A 16,027-nucleotide genomic window follows, 5' to 3' on the forward strand; every position below is an offset into this window, starting at 1 on the left:
GTTTGCAATAAAAGTTTCTCCTCGTCTTTGAGGATATACAGTAGTACATGGTAAGCATGATAGAGTGAGCGCAGTCTAATGTATTGCAGATATAATGTTGTGAGTTCTTTTGGTTTTAAAGAGTGTCTGTTTCAAATGATGTACTTCTCGTTGTATACTAACAACATGTTAGTACACTGACTTGTGTAGTACTTGGATTTTGACAGGGTAATGTTGTCTCAAATCGCACCATACCGTTCTGCACTTACAGGAAATAAACGTAGCATTTGAATGCATCACCTGTCAGCTTATTGGCCGGCTTTAACTATTTTTCCCAGAATTGAACGTGTTTTCGTGCCCTCTTTTTAACACACAGTAAATGGACTGATGACTTCTGTCCAACAGCAGTATGGGGGTACTTAGTGAAGAAAACATATTTTTGTATGGCGTTCCCCAACTCCCGCAGCTTCCCAAGATGCCTTAATTTGAAATGACTTCGGTGGCCATTTCCTTTCTGCTGTGTTGCCAAGATTTGCCAAGGTTGAGTGTGGAAAGATTCCAGCGTTTCACACAAAAAATTTTGCAGCGTTTTGAGTGCACCATTCCTCTACTTGTAGGGCACTGCAAGTTTCCATGCACTTATGCACTCAAAATATTGCCAGTACGCAAGTATGCCATTTGGAGCACAGCTCACGTCTTGTAAATTAAATGTGAGAGTGGACAAATATGTGGTATGACGTGACATGAAATGAAAAACGAATGAGATAACTTACAAAATAAAAGAAACGGAATAAATAAAACACCCGCAGGAAGGTGGTGTTAGAACTCAGATCCTTATCAGCACATGATGGTAATCCTATTGAAATGACAGATGCTGCCACGATCATGTGCATCTCTGTGTTATGCAAGCAAATGTAATACCCTTGTCACAGCATCATCAGCACTGCAAGCCCAACACTGCAAGTATGAGCCGCTCGTTCGCTATCCCATGATTCCCTAGAGGCAGAAGGCAGAAAGCTTCCTCACATTTCGATGCTAGTGAGACAGTTTCTGATGGCAGCATCGCCGCTGTGACCAGATCGAGTTTGACATATGCTGCAGTGACGTCTGACAGGCAGGCAAACACTGAGGAACGTCAGGGGAGCCCTGGCGCTGAAACAAAGTATCGTCAGGGGAAATCCAGCTCTGCCCATGACACACTTTTGACGACTATCCCCGAACAAAATTCTCCATGGTTTTACTATTCTTCCAGTGAGAGGAAGTTTTTTTTACTCCAAGTAATTCTTTTAATTGATGATACCAAGAGTCGTCCTTGTTTCATTAGGATTCCTTATCTGCTGTCTTCCTTCTCTCTCCTCTGCCTACCCCAACTTCCCTTATCTCTCCCCCGACTTGGCTGGCCATATTGTACCTCCAAGTCTCTTTTTTTCTTCTTTTGTCACGTGAATTCAGCACAGCCTGAATCTGAACATCTCTAAGCTGTCAGTGCTAGGATTCCTTTCCCCCTCTCTTTTTTTTCTCATCTTCAAAACACGGCACTCAGCTCTTATCCTGTCGTTCCAACATTCTGGTCAGCCCTTGTTACTTCTTTTCAACACTGAATCCAGCCCTTAAATCCTTAATCCATCATTTCAGTATGCGATTTACCTCCTTTACAATCGCTACAACATTTCACTCTGCTCATCTGCTTAATATTCCATCATTCAAGGAACTCTTTTTCAATTAAACCTTGAATATATCATTTAAACTATTTATTTAGCCTTTATTTTATTCCAGAAATGGCAGGTAAAACTGAATTTTTTATTTTTTTCAAAGAGCTGCTTCAGGAGTTCAGCTAAGTGAATAAATGTTACAGTGAGACTTTCATTTTGTCAAAGTAGCTATCAGAGGAAAAAAATGTAGGAGACCCCTGGTTTACATGAACATGCAGTTGTGATCAGGCTTTTCAGGTGTCCTGGTTATAGCTCAAAGCTGAATTCATGACCAAAAGAAAATTTATCTTAAATAATTTTGATATTAATTTGTTAAAAAACAAAAAAATAACAACTTTCTGGTTGCATCTTTTCAACCATGATGATTCGATGTTGTTACATGTTTTGTGTGACTGTAAGTTGAACATGTTTAGGTTTAGGAATGCTCAAATGTATTTGAATCTTGGAGTAAAGGATACTGTTATTTCTTTCACTATTGTTAGACATTTTGTTGACTAAATGTTGAAGCCAGATTACAAGCTACCTTCATTCTAAACTACTGAGAAATACCAGGTGGTACAGATATGATACAAAAAAAATAAAGTTTTCACCTAATATAAGTATATAAATAACCTAGTTTGCACTGTCATATCCTGACAATATGCCCCTCAAAACCAGGCTACCAGTCTCCTCATTCTGCTCTTATTCAGCAAACCCATAATTCATACATTCTTCTGACATTCCAGTCAGCCATTATTCCCACATTCTGTCAAGTATTCATTCAGTCACATCTGCAAAGCTGAACTCCATCACCACCCCGCCCCTTCCTTCTCATCTCTCTCTTCATCCATCTGCCCACTTCTATGCTCCGTTATACTCCCTCCATCGCCATCACCCCTGAAACAACACTCATCCATCTCTCTGCCCTCACACCCTGTGGTGTGAAATCTTCAATTTATCTTGTGTCCCCTTGTTTTGCCTTCACTTCTCGTCTCTGTACTCCTCCCATCGTTCTGTCTGTCCATCCAGCCATTCATCTACCCAGGAATCGAGAACCCCCCTTCCCTTTGAGCCTCACTGGGCTGACTACTGTAGGCGAGCACCAATTATCCAAGCTAAAGTTGTACATGCATCTATACATCTCACACAGTCACAGACAATTACATTAGATGCCATCTGGAAAAACACAATTTCTTGTATAACAAGGACAGCATCGCCACATTAACTGTAACTAAATTTATTTTCCAGGCACTTTTTTCTTTGCTGTGCTGACACTTGAAACTAAAAAGAATTAGCATTCAAATGATGCATAATCATTATAAAGTTGTTATTTGTGCTGTCAAATGAGTAAATTATTAAAAAAAAAAACGAAATAATGAAACACAAAAGTTGGACAATAGCAGAACAGAACAATGAATACAAACACAAATCTGACAATGAATTCCCGCTGAAATTTTGTCCGGCATTCTTCACATGCTCACTTGGTGTTTTATAGCTTTATTTCCATAAACAAAGATGCACTTCAGAGAGAAGAGGGTTTGTGAGTTTTTGTGTGTGCATGAGAAAGGCAGTGTGAGACAGTTGTGTGACGTGTTGGTGTGTTGATGGAGAAAGACGGGCCGATCTTGAAGAGGAGGAAGGAAGGGAAAAGGAAGTGAAGTGAGAGGCACTGGCAAGTGTAAAAGACAGGAGAGTGCTAATGTAGATGGCAGCAACGGAGAACGAGGGAGAGGATGGAGAAAACAATGAATGATAGGCAGTCAAAGGCAGGAAAAAAAATTAAGGAAGAGACAGACAAAGGAGAAAGGATAGAAATGCAGGAGCAAGAAAGATGGGGAGCCAATAGAAAGAGAGCAAAGGAGTGAAACAGAAAGAGATGTGAGAGTGAGATAAAGCAACAGAAGAGACGGAAATAAGGACCAAAAAGGAGGAGAAAGAGCCGTCCATAATGAGTTTCGTCCTACATTCACAAAGGCGGCATTAAATCATGCTCTACTAGGTCGCACACACATCCAATAAAGCAAGGATCCACACAAAATTTACACATTTTCTACCACACATCCGACCTTCAACCCACTGCTTCACAGTCCACACAGGCTATCAAATAAAATAGTATTACCAACGCCTCTTCTTAAACACCTCTGCCAGTTTTAAAAAAGACAGACATTCACTGTGCTGGCTAAAATAAACACAATAGAGTGGAAATTAAATCACTACACCCAGTGAAGGTTCTAAAAATGCAGCTCGACAGATGTTCACTACTTCCACCTCTGAAAGGCAACCAGAAACCACCCTTAACCCCCCCCAAAAAAGAGACACTGAATACATAACTGCTCGCAGCAAGGAGTCCAGGCACTCTTTCAACGCCTCAAATACCGACTTCCACACTCACTCACACACTGTGAGCGACTGAAATGCACATGAAAAAGTGTTTACCAAGGCAGTGAACACATATGGTTACAAAGCTGCCTGAGAGAGAAAACCCTGCCATGTTTCTCTCTGAAGACGGCTTCAAAAGGCTGTCAGTTTAACGGTGTCATTTGCATACGAAACTGTAAAGAAAGAAAAATAATCATCCTGTAGCTTCAATAATTGTGAGGAGTGTGTCTCACTCACTTTACTTCATTTAAGGCACCCGAGAGGGTTTTTATTCCAAAAAAAGTTGAACCGATAGAGAAAACTCATTAAAATGAAAATCAGGTAAACACTAAAACTTGTTCTGCCGCAGCAAGGGAATGAGGCGTCAGTTTTCTTACGAGATATGGCAGGGTCAGATTAAACTAGAGTCATCAGAAGACGGTTGTGTGAATGTTGGTACAAAGGGAGTGCCGCTATTTGCCATGTTTTTTTTCAGCCCAGTCTGCATCAGAAAAGACAACACAGTTTTAATTTGCAATGTTGTCTAGACTGGCGCCAACAGCTCGGCAAATCTTTTTGACCATGCCAGTGGAAATTTAAGAGACGTTTTGATATGTATAGACATATTGAGTATTTTAATGCACTGTTATCGTGTGATTGTCTGCTCACTTATAAACGTCAAAATTATTTCCTTTCCATATTGCTTGGTTTCATTGTTCTCTTCTTTTTTCTTGTTAGCACTGTACACATACAGTAATTTAATTTACTACATGAGCAGTGTTTCTCCTACCATTGTCTTGGGGGAGGGAGACCGCAGGCCTAACAGGACCCCCAACCCCTGATGAAAAAAGACAAAATACGCACATACACATAGAACTGGAGTTACTTCCAGTAACTACTAGACTAAAAATATCACACCGAGAGTCCAGGATCGGAAAAACGCATTTCTTTACAAGCAAAAGATGCTTACATGGCACAAAAACTCCCACGACTGCATCCTATTTGGATGAAACTACTGTACTTGGGATGTAATTCTGAATATTATTCTGCAGCAGGCTTCGGCTGACCAAACGGGTCAAACCAAATTAGTAAAATGGCAGAAGTCTGTAAAGCATAATTAGCCATGCATAATTGGGTGGCAAGCTAATGAGTGGTAATCACAGCACTGTTCAGAAGTTCTTTCATCTTTTGAATGTATATTCCTCTCTGAGTACAGTATTCATGCAGCGGTACCCTCATGTACAGGGAGCAATATCCTCAAAGATGTCCCCTTTGGTAAACTGCACAAAATCAGTTGATGGTTGTTAATACTCATGATTACAGAAGTGTTTTATGCATCACTGGTACACACGGTGATAAATGAGCCCTACTGCTCTCTATCATTATGATTAGTAGTTGAAGACCAGAGTATGATTTTTTTTTTTTTTTTAGCCTTGTCAGCTGCAGATCTGCAACCGTAGTCTGGCTGACTGTAGAGTCTGTGGCAGTATGACTCGAGGCAGGCTATTGGCCTACTGACAGCTATTCCCTAATGAACTCCCTACAGAGATTCAATATCTGACGAAGGAAAGCTACTGTAGATACGGTTCACTCTTTGTGAAACAGCAGCTATGTTCTAGTATTTGATTATTGTGAACTGATCACAGCTTAGAAAGGTGTTGGTTCTTTAAGAGGGAAATTTACTGTTAAACCTTCAGGATGCGTTTTCTGATAAATTCAATGGGAAATCTGAATGACATGCACACTGCCTCCCAACTGAAGCCAATTTAGTGAAGCCACATATACATAAATCAGAAAAGCTAAAGAATCAAGTACATCTTTGTATGTCAAATTTGTGTTCGTCATTTGTAACGCAGCATCTGAGATCAATCCTTTAGTTCATCACTTGAGACTGATCAGTGGAACAGTGTGAGAATATTGTGTGAATATGAAAAAAATAACTCGAGCTACCAAAATAATCACACATTCTACTTTCCTGCATTAAGGGGAATTTTTTTCTGAAATTTCGCCATGCTATTCAGAGCTCCTCTCGGTTGCTTAAGTAGAGTCTCGTGTGCAAGTCGGAAAAACTGAGTAATTCAAAGAAAGAACAGAGGAAAATTGGAGACGATGGAAGGAGAGAAAAACACAGTGGCCCTGGGTGCCCGTGGAAATGGCAGTTAAGGTCGTCGGTGGGGATGTTTGGGCTTGAGTCAGAGCAGAACAGCGGCTTTATGAGGGCAGCAAAGTGCTGCAGGGCTCGGGGGAATACCCTCTACTAAGCTCGGGAGAAACACACACACACACACAGGCAGTAGGAAACACTCTCAGTGAAAGAATAAACAGATCCGTGCGTCCTCTCATGCACCCAATACTAAAAATAAATATGGATATGAATATACACACAGGAAGAAGAAGATAGAAACCTGAGGCAGCACACATGCATGTGCACTCACTAACCTAAAAAGACCAAAAATGTGACTATAGTGATGTAAAAATGTTTTGGTCCTAATAGATGCGCTGATTGATTTTCAACTCATTAATTGAAATGAACGTCATTTAGCGCAACAAATTTCCCCCTCTCACCTTGACAGGATCCGTTGAGTTCCTCAAATCCTGGCTTGCAAACACACTTCCCAATGGGCACCAGCCATTCTCCCTCTGTGCTGCAATGCATCCTGGGCGGCTCATAGAGAGGCAGGGAGTTATTGACGCATCGACCCACTACCTCCACCAATTGCGAGGCCTCCGAGCCCGGGATGGTGTCGGGGAACTCGGCCAAGCTCTTCACCAAGAACGGGCAGCGTTTGTAGAAAACCCGCACTGACACTAAAGCAATGCAGGCCCCCAAATCCTGAAACGCCAAGAAGAAACCTTTCCGGGTCAAAGGACCTAAATCACGGACTTCGGTGTTGAGCTTCATCACGCGGTCCCCCAGGTCCAGCTCGGTGAAGCTCTCGTCAGCTGCTATGGTGTCAATTTTGATGTATCTGCTCTCCTTCATCGCCCTGTCTTCCTCGTCCGTTATCCCCACACCATCTCTCATCGCTCCGTCCTCCATCTCCTCCTCGTCCCCATCTGTTTCGTAGTAGTACATGTTAAAAGTCTCCTTGCAAGTCCCAACCCCCCCTGGCAGGCTGTTGCAGTCTCTCAGGGTGAACTTGAGTTCAATGAATACCCGCTGGGCGCCCTCGGTCAGTATCCAGTTGGTGTGGAGCCAGTTGTTCTGGTTCTGCTCCATCACACGACACACTTGGTAGGTGTGGATGGGGGCATAGTCCTCGTCTACTTCCCCGATCTCCTCCCACTGAGGCAGAGAAAAATAGGAGGTTAATAAACAGTAAAGGGAAAATGAGGGGAAGTAGGTATTCGGTTTGTTTACTTCAACCTGCAGAGCGGAACTTGTGTCTCCCCCTACTGACAGTGAGAGTAATTACAAAAATGCTGTGGACAGGTGCTTCAGTCATATCCTCCACTGTAGCCTACTCTGTCACTACTGTGCTGTAAAATAGTGAATAACTTGTTTTGAGAGACATCATTTTCACGAAATGACTCATTTCACTATCATCATTTTATCCATTTTATCTGATACCATTACAATATTCCAGAAGAACCACACAATTGAACTATTTTGAACTAATTCGTGTTAACATAGGGTTAAAAAGGAAAGGTTAGCAGTCTTGGCTGGCCTAAGACTCTGGTGCACAGGTTTTGTCCAAAGAGCTCGCTCAGCATGCATTCATCTACCCAGCACGGGAATGTCTCACCATACATCAGATTTAAAAACTTCATATGATGTGAAATGCAGAGAGTTTTAGCTTTTCACACAATGCTGATGTAACAAACTATATGTTTAACTTTAGTTTTCATTGGAAAACTTTAGTAAAAATACTTCACTGAGTATAATATCATGTGTATGGTTATTTAGACTAGACTAGACCATTATCTTCTTCTGTTACGAGGGTATTGTAGAAAAGCATGCTTATATTTGTCATTATGAAGGTATAGTTTTGGTCTCAGTGCCAAAACTCCGATATCATGTCTGCTCTAAATTTCAAATAATACTCGCACAAAGAATTGAGAAGTATGGAAATGCAATAAAAATGGAGCTACAGCAAGGTTTTTTTTGAAAGGCTTAACGTTGGTGAGGAAAGCCTGTGTGTGTGTGTCTACGTATAGATAGCAGAATAATCCTCATCCCTTCCACTTAATTTCCTCCTACTGTAACAGACAGAAAAGGATGAGATAGTGTTATAGGGTATATATGCATTTACCATGAATCGGGGGTGGAGTTCTAGTCAGCAAAAAAAAAAAGAATTAACATGCACTTGTAGGTGTGTTCATCTGTGTGCACTTTATAGCCGTACCTCTAAAAGTGTGCGTGCGCGCATATGTAAATTATTTTGTCAGTGTTCAAACGTGTGTGCGTGTGTGTGCGCATGCGCGCGCGCGTGTGTGTGTGTGTGTGTGTGTGTGTGTGTGTGTGCGCACATGCATGTGTGAGCGTCTGCATCCATGCCTGTGTGTGTGTCAGACAGCAACATTAATTCCCTCTGCTGGTCTCCTGGGACGTGGCTATTATCTGCATCACTAGCACTCTCCCATGGCTAATACAGGCGCTTCATCATGTCACCGTAATATGGCCAGAGGGACCAGACTATGATCTGGTGTTATAGCTTAATAGCCCATATTAATCAATCCTTGCTGTAGTCGTGGTATGCAGCCCTCTGTCTTTGTCTTTCCTCTCTTCCGTCTGTCTTGTTCTCCATCTGTCTTTTTTTTTTTTCCTCGTTTCTTCCCTGCTTCAGTCCGTCTCCTTTGTTTTCTGGTTATAATTGCTCAGACGGACCATTTGTGAATGAATGCTGGCATTTCCAAGTATTTGTGCTGTTGTATCTTAGTGAGGAGCAATTGCACAGCTCGAGAGTGAGGACATTTTTGAAAAGTGAGGACATTTGGCCAGCCTAATTTCTTCAACGAGGCTGTTTGAGGGTTTCGACTTTGTTTCTGAGTTGAGGTTGGACTTGCGAGAGGTTGAGGTCAAGGCTTGCATTAAGTGTATTACGTTAACGAGGGGTCCTCACAAGTATAGGCACTCAAACATATCTGTGAGCGCTCGTGTGTGACTAACTTCCTATCTCACCCAGACTTCAGCCCAGTCAGTCCCAGTGCAGACATTAAGCCTCTTACTGGTTAGATCACACAGATCCACCAGCCTGCTCTGAGCTTTGCACAGCTTAACACACACACACACACAGTCATTGCTGGTATCCCAGCAGGGAGTTGAACAGACGACCTTCTCTCATTTTGCCCAAAACCAAACGGGTTCAGTATCAGTGGATGAAAGTTTAGTGGCCATTGTTGCCGCTGGAAGTCGTCCCACTCTGCAGCTCAACCATTATAATACGGTTTGATTACTAAATACTTGCATAAGCTAATTATTTAAACTGAGTCATCAAACAATTATTTAACATGATCAATTTGCAAGTAAATCCCCTCTAAAATGAAACGCACTCCAAATAGAAGTAAGCTGAGTTCAAAGCCTCGCTTTGAAATGTGTCCTTCATCCTTGATGTGAAGTATTTTCTTTAACTATTTTAAGTACATAATAAAGGACTCTTATTAATGAAGAAATAGACTATTTGATCAAATAGGACAAATGGAAGGAGGAATGGTGAAGAGTTTATTGGGAGGAATTTTTTAATTTTTAATTTAATTCAATTTTTAATTACACTCACATGCTTTGACCACAGCATGCAGAGTTTCCAGACAGTAGATGTTTTCTAGGACGTTCAAGTGCCTATTTCATGGGATCATAGTATTAGGAAGGTCGGGTCCTCGGATGTCAGACACGAAGCTTGGTGCACAGGGTGACATACTAACTATTGCAGGGTCAGGGCCACCTATGTTGTTATTGTGACTGGCTATACAAAAAAATATAAAATAATTCACATGAATTAATAGTATAGCTATCTCTTGTGGACTCATCTATTGGTAGATGTATTTCAACTATGCCTGTTCTCCTCTCAATGGATCTATAAAGAAATACACTCTCTATTTGTTTTAGTTATTATAAACTCCGGTGCACCCATTTCTCTTCGAATGCCTTTCACACCACCTCGTCTTAAAGGGTCAGTTCACTCAAATTCCAAGAATGAGAAATCTTTCCACTTTTGTTCCACTCTTCCATGCCAACACTTTCGGATTTACCCCGTGATGTTTTCCAGATATCTTACAATTGATATCCCAGTGACTCAGAAAATCCACAACTATCACGCCTGAAGAAATAGTTCCAACAGCTATTCTGAAAAAAAAAAACAACAGGAAGCTATCTAAAAAAAAAAAATTAAAAAAAAAAAATCCCATTTACTAATGTTATAATTAGGTGGCAGCAGATGTTTAAGATACAGATATGTCATCACTTTGTCACAAAACTAAAACTATCTGCATGGTTAGATGCCACAAGGAATATTTTTGCTATTTGGGTGAACTGCTGTTTTTACTGTGAACAATCAAAAAGCCAACAGACTCTCCAGAGGTGATAAATACTCGGCCTCTGGAGGCTCATACCCTTCCACGCAGCAGAGCCGCTCTTTGACCTCTGCATCCTCTCTCCTTCCTCCCTTTTTCCACTTTGCTTTCCAACACAGAATTGTCCCCATAGGCATCCTTCTAGCGCCTCATTAGTATGTGTGTTTAGCTTTGTTGACCATTGTGTGTGTGTGTGTGTGTGTGTGTGTGTGTGTGTGTGTGTGGGTGTCTGTGTGTCACATCCGTCAGCAGGCCCCCCGTGGCTGTGCTGAGTGCCCTCTCGGCTCTAAGTCTATAAAGCTGTCTCCAACTTATTATTACCACCCATTACCGCTGACCATCATGACACTGTAATAGAACTGTCCCTTTTTCTCCTTACCCATTCGAGCCCCTGCCTCCCTTTCCCTATTTCCACCTCCATCTCATTCACTCTAACAACCCAGTTCTTCTGTGTCATTGCTCTGCCTTTTAATTTCACCCATGTCTATCATCATTTTCCCTTTGTGTCCTCTATTCTTCCTTTAATTATCAAACTTAAGTCTAACCCAGAAACACTGCCTTTCTTCCCTGCTGTACTTTGAACGGCAGCGCAGCACTGCGGCTAAATGATCAATGCCATCGCAGCAATTTCCAATTGTACATTATAATCAGAACGAATGCAAAGTGCGTGGACTTCCTCCACTTGGAGCAGGTGACTGGAGTGAGTAGTGCTTAAGCTTTCTCGGCTCTCTCATGTTTTACTTAAGTCAAAGACAACTACAGTCCTTAATGAATGTGCAATAAAACATTAGTGGGTAGAAAGCCAATAAGTTCTTCATTAAACAACCTGTACAAAAAGCATAGACATGTAGAAATACCATACTTTTATCACCTTATCATCTTTATTATCTTTTCCTGCAGTGTCCCATCCACCACCGGTATGTTTTGAAATTATTATTGAATTATTATGAACAAGCTACGACAAAAGCTGTTTGTATGTCTAGCTGTTAGTTTACCACACATCTTAAAAGTTGGACTATTGTTGTAAACCTATTGGCTGGCTGATTTCTATGTTTTCGATTCTATTTTATGTATATCGCGCCAATCAGAATACAATATATTTCAAGGCACTGAACAGAGGAAAGTCCTCACAACATTATGGAACCCAACAATTCAATGATTCCCACCTGAGCGACAGCTGGGAGGAAAAAACTCCTTTTTAACAGGAAGAAAAACCTCCAACAGCGGAAAAGAAAAAAAAAAAAAGAAAATCATAATTTGTATACATCATTCAGTATTTTGATGTCGGCATTTTATTAGTTATTTTATTTACACTTTATATTTGTTTCCACTGAGATATTTTTGAGTTTAAATACTAAAATTGTTGTTCAAAATGTTACAGTTGCTTCTGTAGAAACTATATTTATAGTACTTGTAGTTAACATATAAATCGTTTCTAATCCTGTTCTGATTTAGGGTTCAGGGCACAGTGCTAACTCCAACAGAGAGCACATCTGTTTCACGTTTGTACTTGCTAATGTCTGATGCCAATGTATTTTTTTAAATAATAATTTACTGAGAGTAGTCCAAAACTAGGGGAAATACATAGTCGGTCATCAAATATTATCAAGTTATCTTTGGGGCGAACCAGCAACCTCGTCCAACTGTGGTTAGGAACTTCTGGTATCCAAAGCTGGTTGTAAAGTAGTTTTAAGTTTGTCCACTGGTATGTGCAAATATACACTGCTGCTAAAAAAAAAAAAAATCTTCTGGGAAACACTGACTTCCCTTCTCCACCAACTTCACTACCTTTCCACTATGAAGTCTTATCTTTGACCTTGAGTTTGATCTTCTCTCTCTTTCTCTCTTTACGTTCTCTAACCCTCCTTTCCATCCTCCTTTCTGCTACACTTCTTCTTGTTTATCTCCTTCATTCTCCTCTGTCTCTTTTACCCCACCTCGTATTCCCTCCTTTACAGTGCTGTAGTGTACCATTGAGAAAAGACAAGAAGTGGATCAGCAAATCTCGAGAACAAATCTCTAAGCAAACACTCCTTGAACAGTTCAAACACTCGCTCCCTTTTCTCATTAGGGACACACAGTTAAAGGCCCAGACAGGCCAAACCAGCTGTCAGCGGGCCATCATTTAGTATCTGTGCCCAACCATTGCCCAGAGTTATGGCAGTGTGATCAGCACCTTTGACGCTAACCTGCCCTTATCTTTGGTCAATTGGGCACACTGAATGAGTGGAGGCAGTCAGTGAAGGAGAGCTCTTTAAACTGGCTGTTCAGTCGAGCGAATCAGTGATTACATCAATTTTGTGTGGTTTCACTTTATTTTTTTGTTTTGCCACTTCTTTTTCTTTCAGAACCAAAAGACTGTGAAGCAAGGACTGTAGTTGAATGATACGCCGATCGCCTCAGTAATATGCAGGTAGCTCGGCAGTTGTTGAGTGTGAACGACAGACAGAGCGAACAGATTGTGGGAATCTCCCAGTTGGAGCACATTACATCGTTGTTCGAGCGTATCATCTGAGGAGCTCTGAATCGTGACCCCCAGGATTCAGAGTGGTGAAGCGGTGAAACTAGTCTGTGCATGATGCTAGCATACACAGACTAGTGTCTGAATCAACTTTGGACAAAGCTGTCAGCTGAAACATAAAAATGTTTTCAGGGAAATGTTGTTACAATTATCCAAAACATACAGTATAATTGGACAACTGTAACACCACTTTGATATGAGGTAATAATGTCAAGTACACCCCAAATATCTTGATCAATTTCTCTAAAGAATACTTATGTGGGGGATGTCTTTTCTATATGGACTACAAGTACAAGTCTTAATTTATAGAAAATAATTGCAATGTAAATCAAAATTTCACAATAATAACCATGGTTTGATGTATTGTTTTCCTCAAATTGTTCACAATGCTTGTGTTTTTTTGTCAGAAATGTTATTAATTCGGTCAAATATCAAGCAAATTGAAACAGATTCATGTTTAAATGGTGAGCATGTTTGGTTTGTTTGAATGCAAGTCTCCTGTTTTTTAGAGCATGGTGCCCATCAACCGCCAGCTAGCTGTCGTCTTTGTATTTTCTTCTGATGAAAATTTGAACACAAGAATTGAAGTGAAGAAAGGCCACACAGCACATTTCATCAGACCTCCTTTGACTCCACTTACTTCTTTGAGTCGGCTTGGTATTACAGGGCCTTTACAATTCCGGCAACCATTGCACATTCTTGGATTTACCAGACTGATGGGTGGTAATGGAGGCAGATGGATTTGACAGCAACAATAATACATTTTGTGAGATCCATCTCTTTTGTGCCTCCTTCTTTCCTGATTTTTTGTTTATTCGTGCCCCCCCCCCCTCCAAGATGCTTGAAAATACAGCAGTCATCTTTACCTTCATTTCTCTTTTCTCCTTATAATCTGACACTGCAACAATATTTATGCTAATGATGCAAACTTAAATTAACTCACTGTAAGAACAGTTATTCGATTTATAAATATCAGTTTCTAATGTACCTCAAATATCTGGTTTCAAGCAACTGTGGTGGTCGCTTTCTTCCCTATTATCCTGTTTTCTGTTTCAGCAAAATAACTATTAATAACATGCATATATTGTCCCATCATCTGCTGCTATCATCAACCCCCAAATGAGAAAATGAACCTAATTCCGCCTTTCAGATCTCTAATTTATCATTGTCTTCCTGGCTTTCCATCTGTCCTCATTTGTTCTACCTTTAGTCGTGAATTTTGTTCCTCTGTCAAAACAGGAGGAGACAAAGGGACTTGTATTCTTGAGGTTATAGGAAGCCTGCTTTTTTTCTCTCTCACACACTTTGTCCATCTCAGTCTGTCACTGTCTGACAGTCTGCAGCTCTCCATCTTTGTCGAGTTCTCTTTGCTTCTGTCTCACACCACATCTGTCTCCGCAATGCCAGATCCACCTGCCACGAGATCTCAGGGAAGAAAACTTACTTTGGGTTCCCTGCTAGCTATGATTGATGGTGTGTTCATGTCAGACTTTAAAATTAGCCTTTCTAATTTCAGTTCAAATTATACTTACATATAAAGAAAGGCTGCATAGAAAAAAAGAGAAAAAGCTCCAACTCTAAATTTCAAGGAACAATTTTCAGTGACAATTTAAGCTCTTAAACCAAAATATTTATGATTTGCCTTCTACAATCTCCAATTTCAAGCTACTATTTATAGTGTTTCCCTGCTCTACTTCTAAACATTTGTCTGGTAAATATGCTCTATTTAGTGTCACTGTATTCACTGAAATGTGTTCAAGTGTCTCAAAGTGATCCATCACATTTAAAACGTATTTTAAAGCCATTATTTTACTCCTTTTAGTTTAAATCTGTGTTCCAATAACTTTCAAAGCAAGTGAAGGCTTTGGAAAAGCAAAGCAGGACCAAGGAAAGAGAAGAAGGCGATGATATTTAAAAAAAAAAAAAAAGACAAGCAGATGACAAGAATAAAAAGAAAATGGGCATAAGGAGTCAGACAAATGTTCGGGGACGAGGAAGGATGGGAAGAAGCGCATTAAGAGCTGAGCCAGAAAAAAATAAATAAGAGGAGAAGCAGTGACGTGGATGAAGGAAAGAGGAGAAAATCAAGGATGAAAGGAACCATCTGGAACACGAGACTTAAAAAAATTGATAATAACAACTTTCGGCGCCTTCTCAGCATCTTATTTAGCAAAGACTTAGAAGTGTGAACGTGCGTGTGTGGAGAGTGTCCGAGCGTTTGCTGCAGATGGGGTGCTGTTGTACAAACACTGAACATGAGTTAAAATGGCCAATAATTTGTGTTATTTAAAATGCCAAACAGGGAATAGAGTATTTAGTTTGTCAGAAAACAAGTTAAACAGGAAGAAAAATACTCACCTACAATGCAGCTGAATAAAACCGCAACTGCTAATGAGGATATCATAATTAGATCCTTAAATTGTCTTATCAAGTCTTTTTATTTCCTCACCCCGTCTCGCGTGAATGTAGCTACCTATGCAGCTGTATTCTTGAAAACACACACCATAATCACATCTTCATTAATATGATTGCGCATACGGCTGCTTTTGTCAGCACTATCTCTCCCATCTACATACAGCCACAGAGTGGGCTGTGATTTGAATACCCAGAGCTGAGAAAACGCTATGGTCAGCACTATTGGTCCGGTGTGTATAGCCACATATTTGCCAGGAATTGCGACTCTTTGGAAAAAAAAAATTTCAATCAAATAGATGCACAAATGAATTACTGTTTAAACCAACCCCAGCATAATAAACTCCCTCGAGGTTGAGAGATTCCATTTTTTTCAAGGAAAGGTGGCAGATTTTGTTGTTAACTATCTCATGAGTCGAGGTAGTACTGAAACTCAAGAATACATTTCTTTTTCATTAAAATACATTCTATAGTACCATGAAATCACTATTTTACAACTCGAGTAATTCATTCTCTAATTACCCTCCACCCTGGGAATACTTGGAAATGGAAATTC

General features: G+C 40.5%; 1 protein-coding gene across 1 annotated transcript in view; it reads right to left on the minus strand.

The window, feature by feature from the left end:
- The window catches only part of LOC138206037 (ephrin type-A receptor 5), a 70,294-nt gene that overhangs the window by 47,391 nt on the left and 6,876 nt on the right, over positions 1 to 16,027 (minus strand). Inside the window, exon 3 of the mRNA XM_069162488.1 lies at positions 6,594 to 7,314. Coding sequence (XP_069018589.1) covers positions 6,594 to 7,314 — 721 coding nt within the window. The remainder of the gene's footprint in view (positions 1 to 6,593; positions 7,315 to 16,027) is intronic.

Source organism: Embiotoca jacksoni, unplaced genomic scaffold (genome assembly GCF_022577435.1).
Source record: "Embiotoca jacksoni isolate LCO1_2020_lvr unplaced genomic scaffold, fEmbJac1.0.p SCAF_10, whole genome shotgun sequence".
NCBI classification, from domain to species: Eukaryota; Metazoa; Chordata; class Actinopteri; family Embiotocidae; genus Embiotoca; species Embiotoca jacksoni.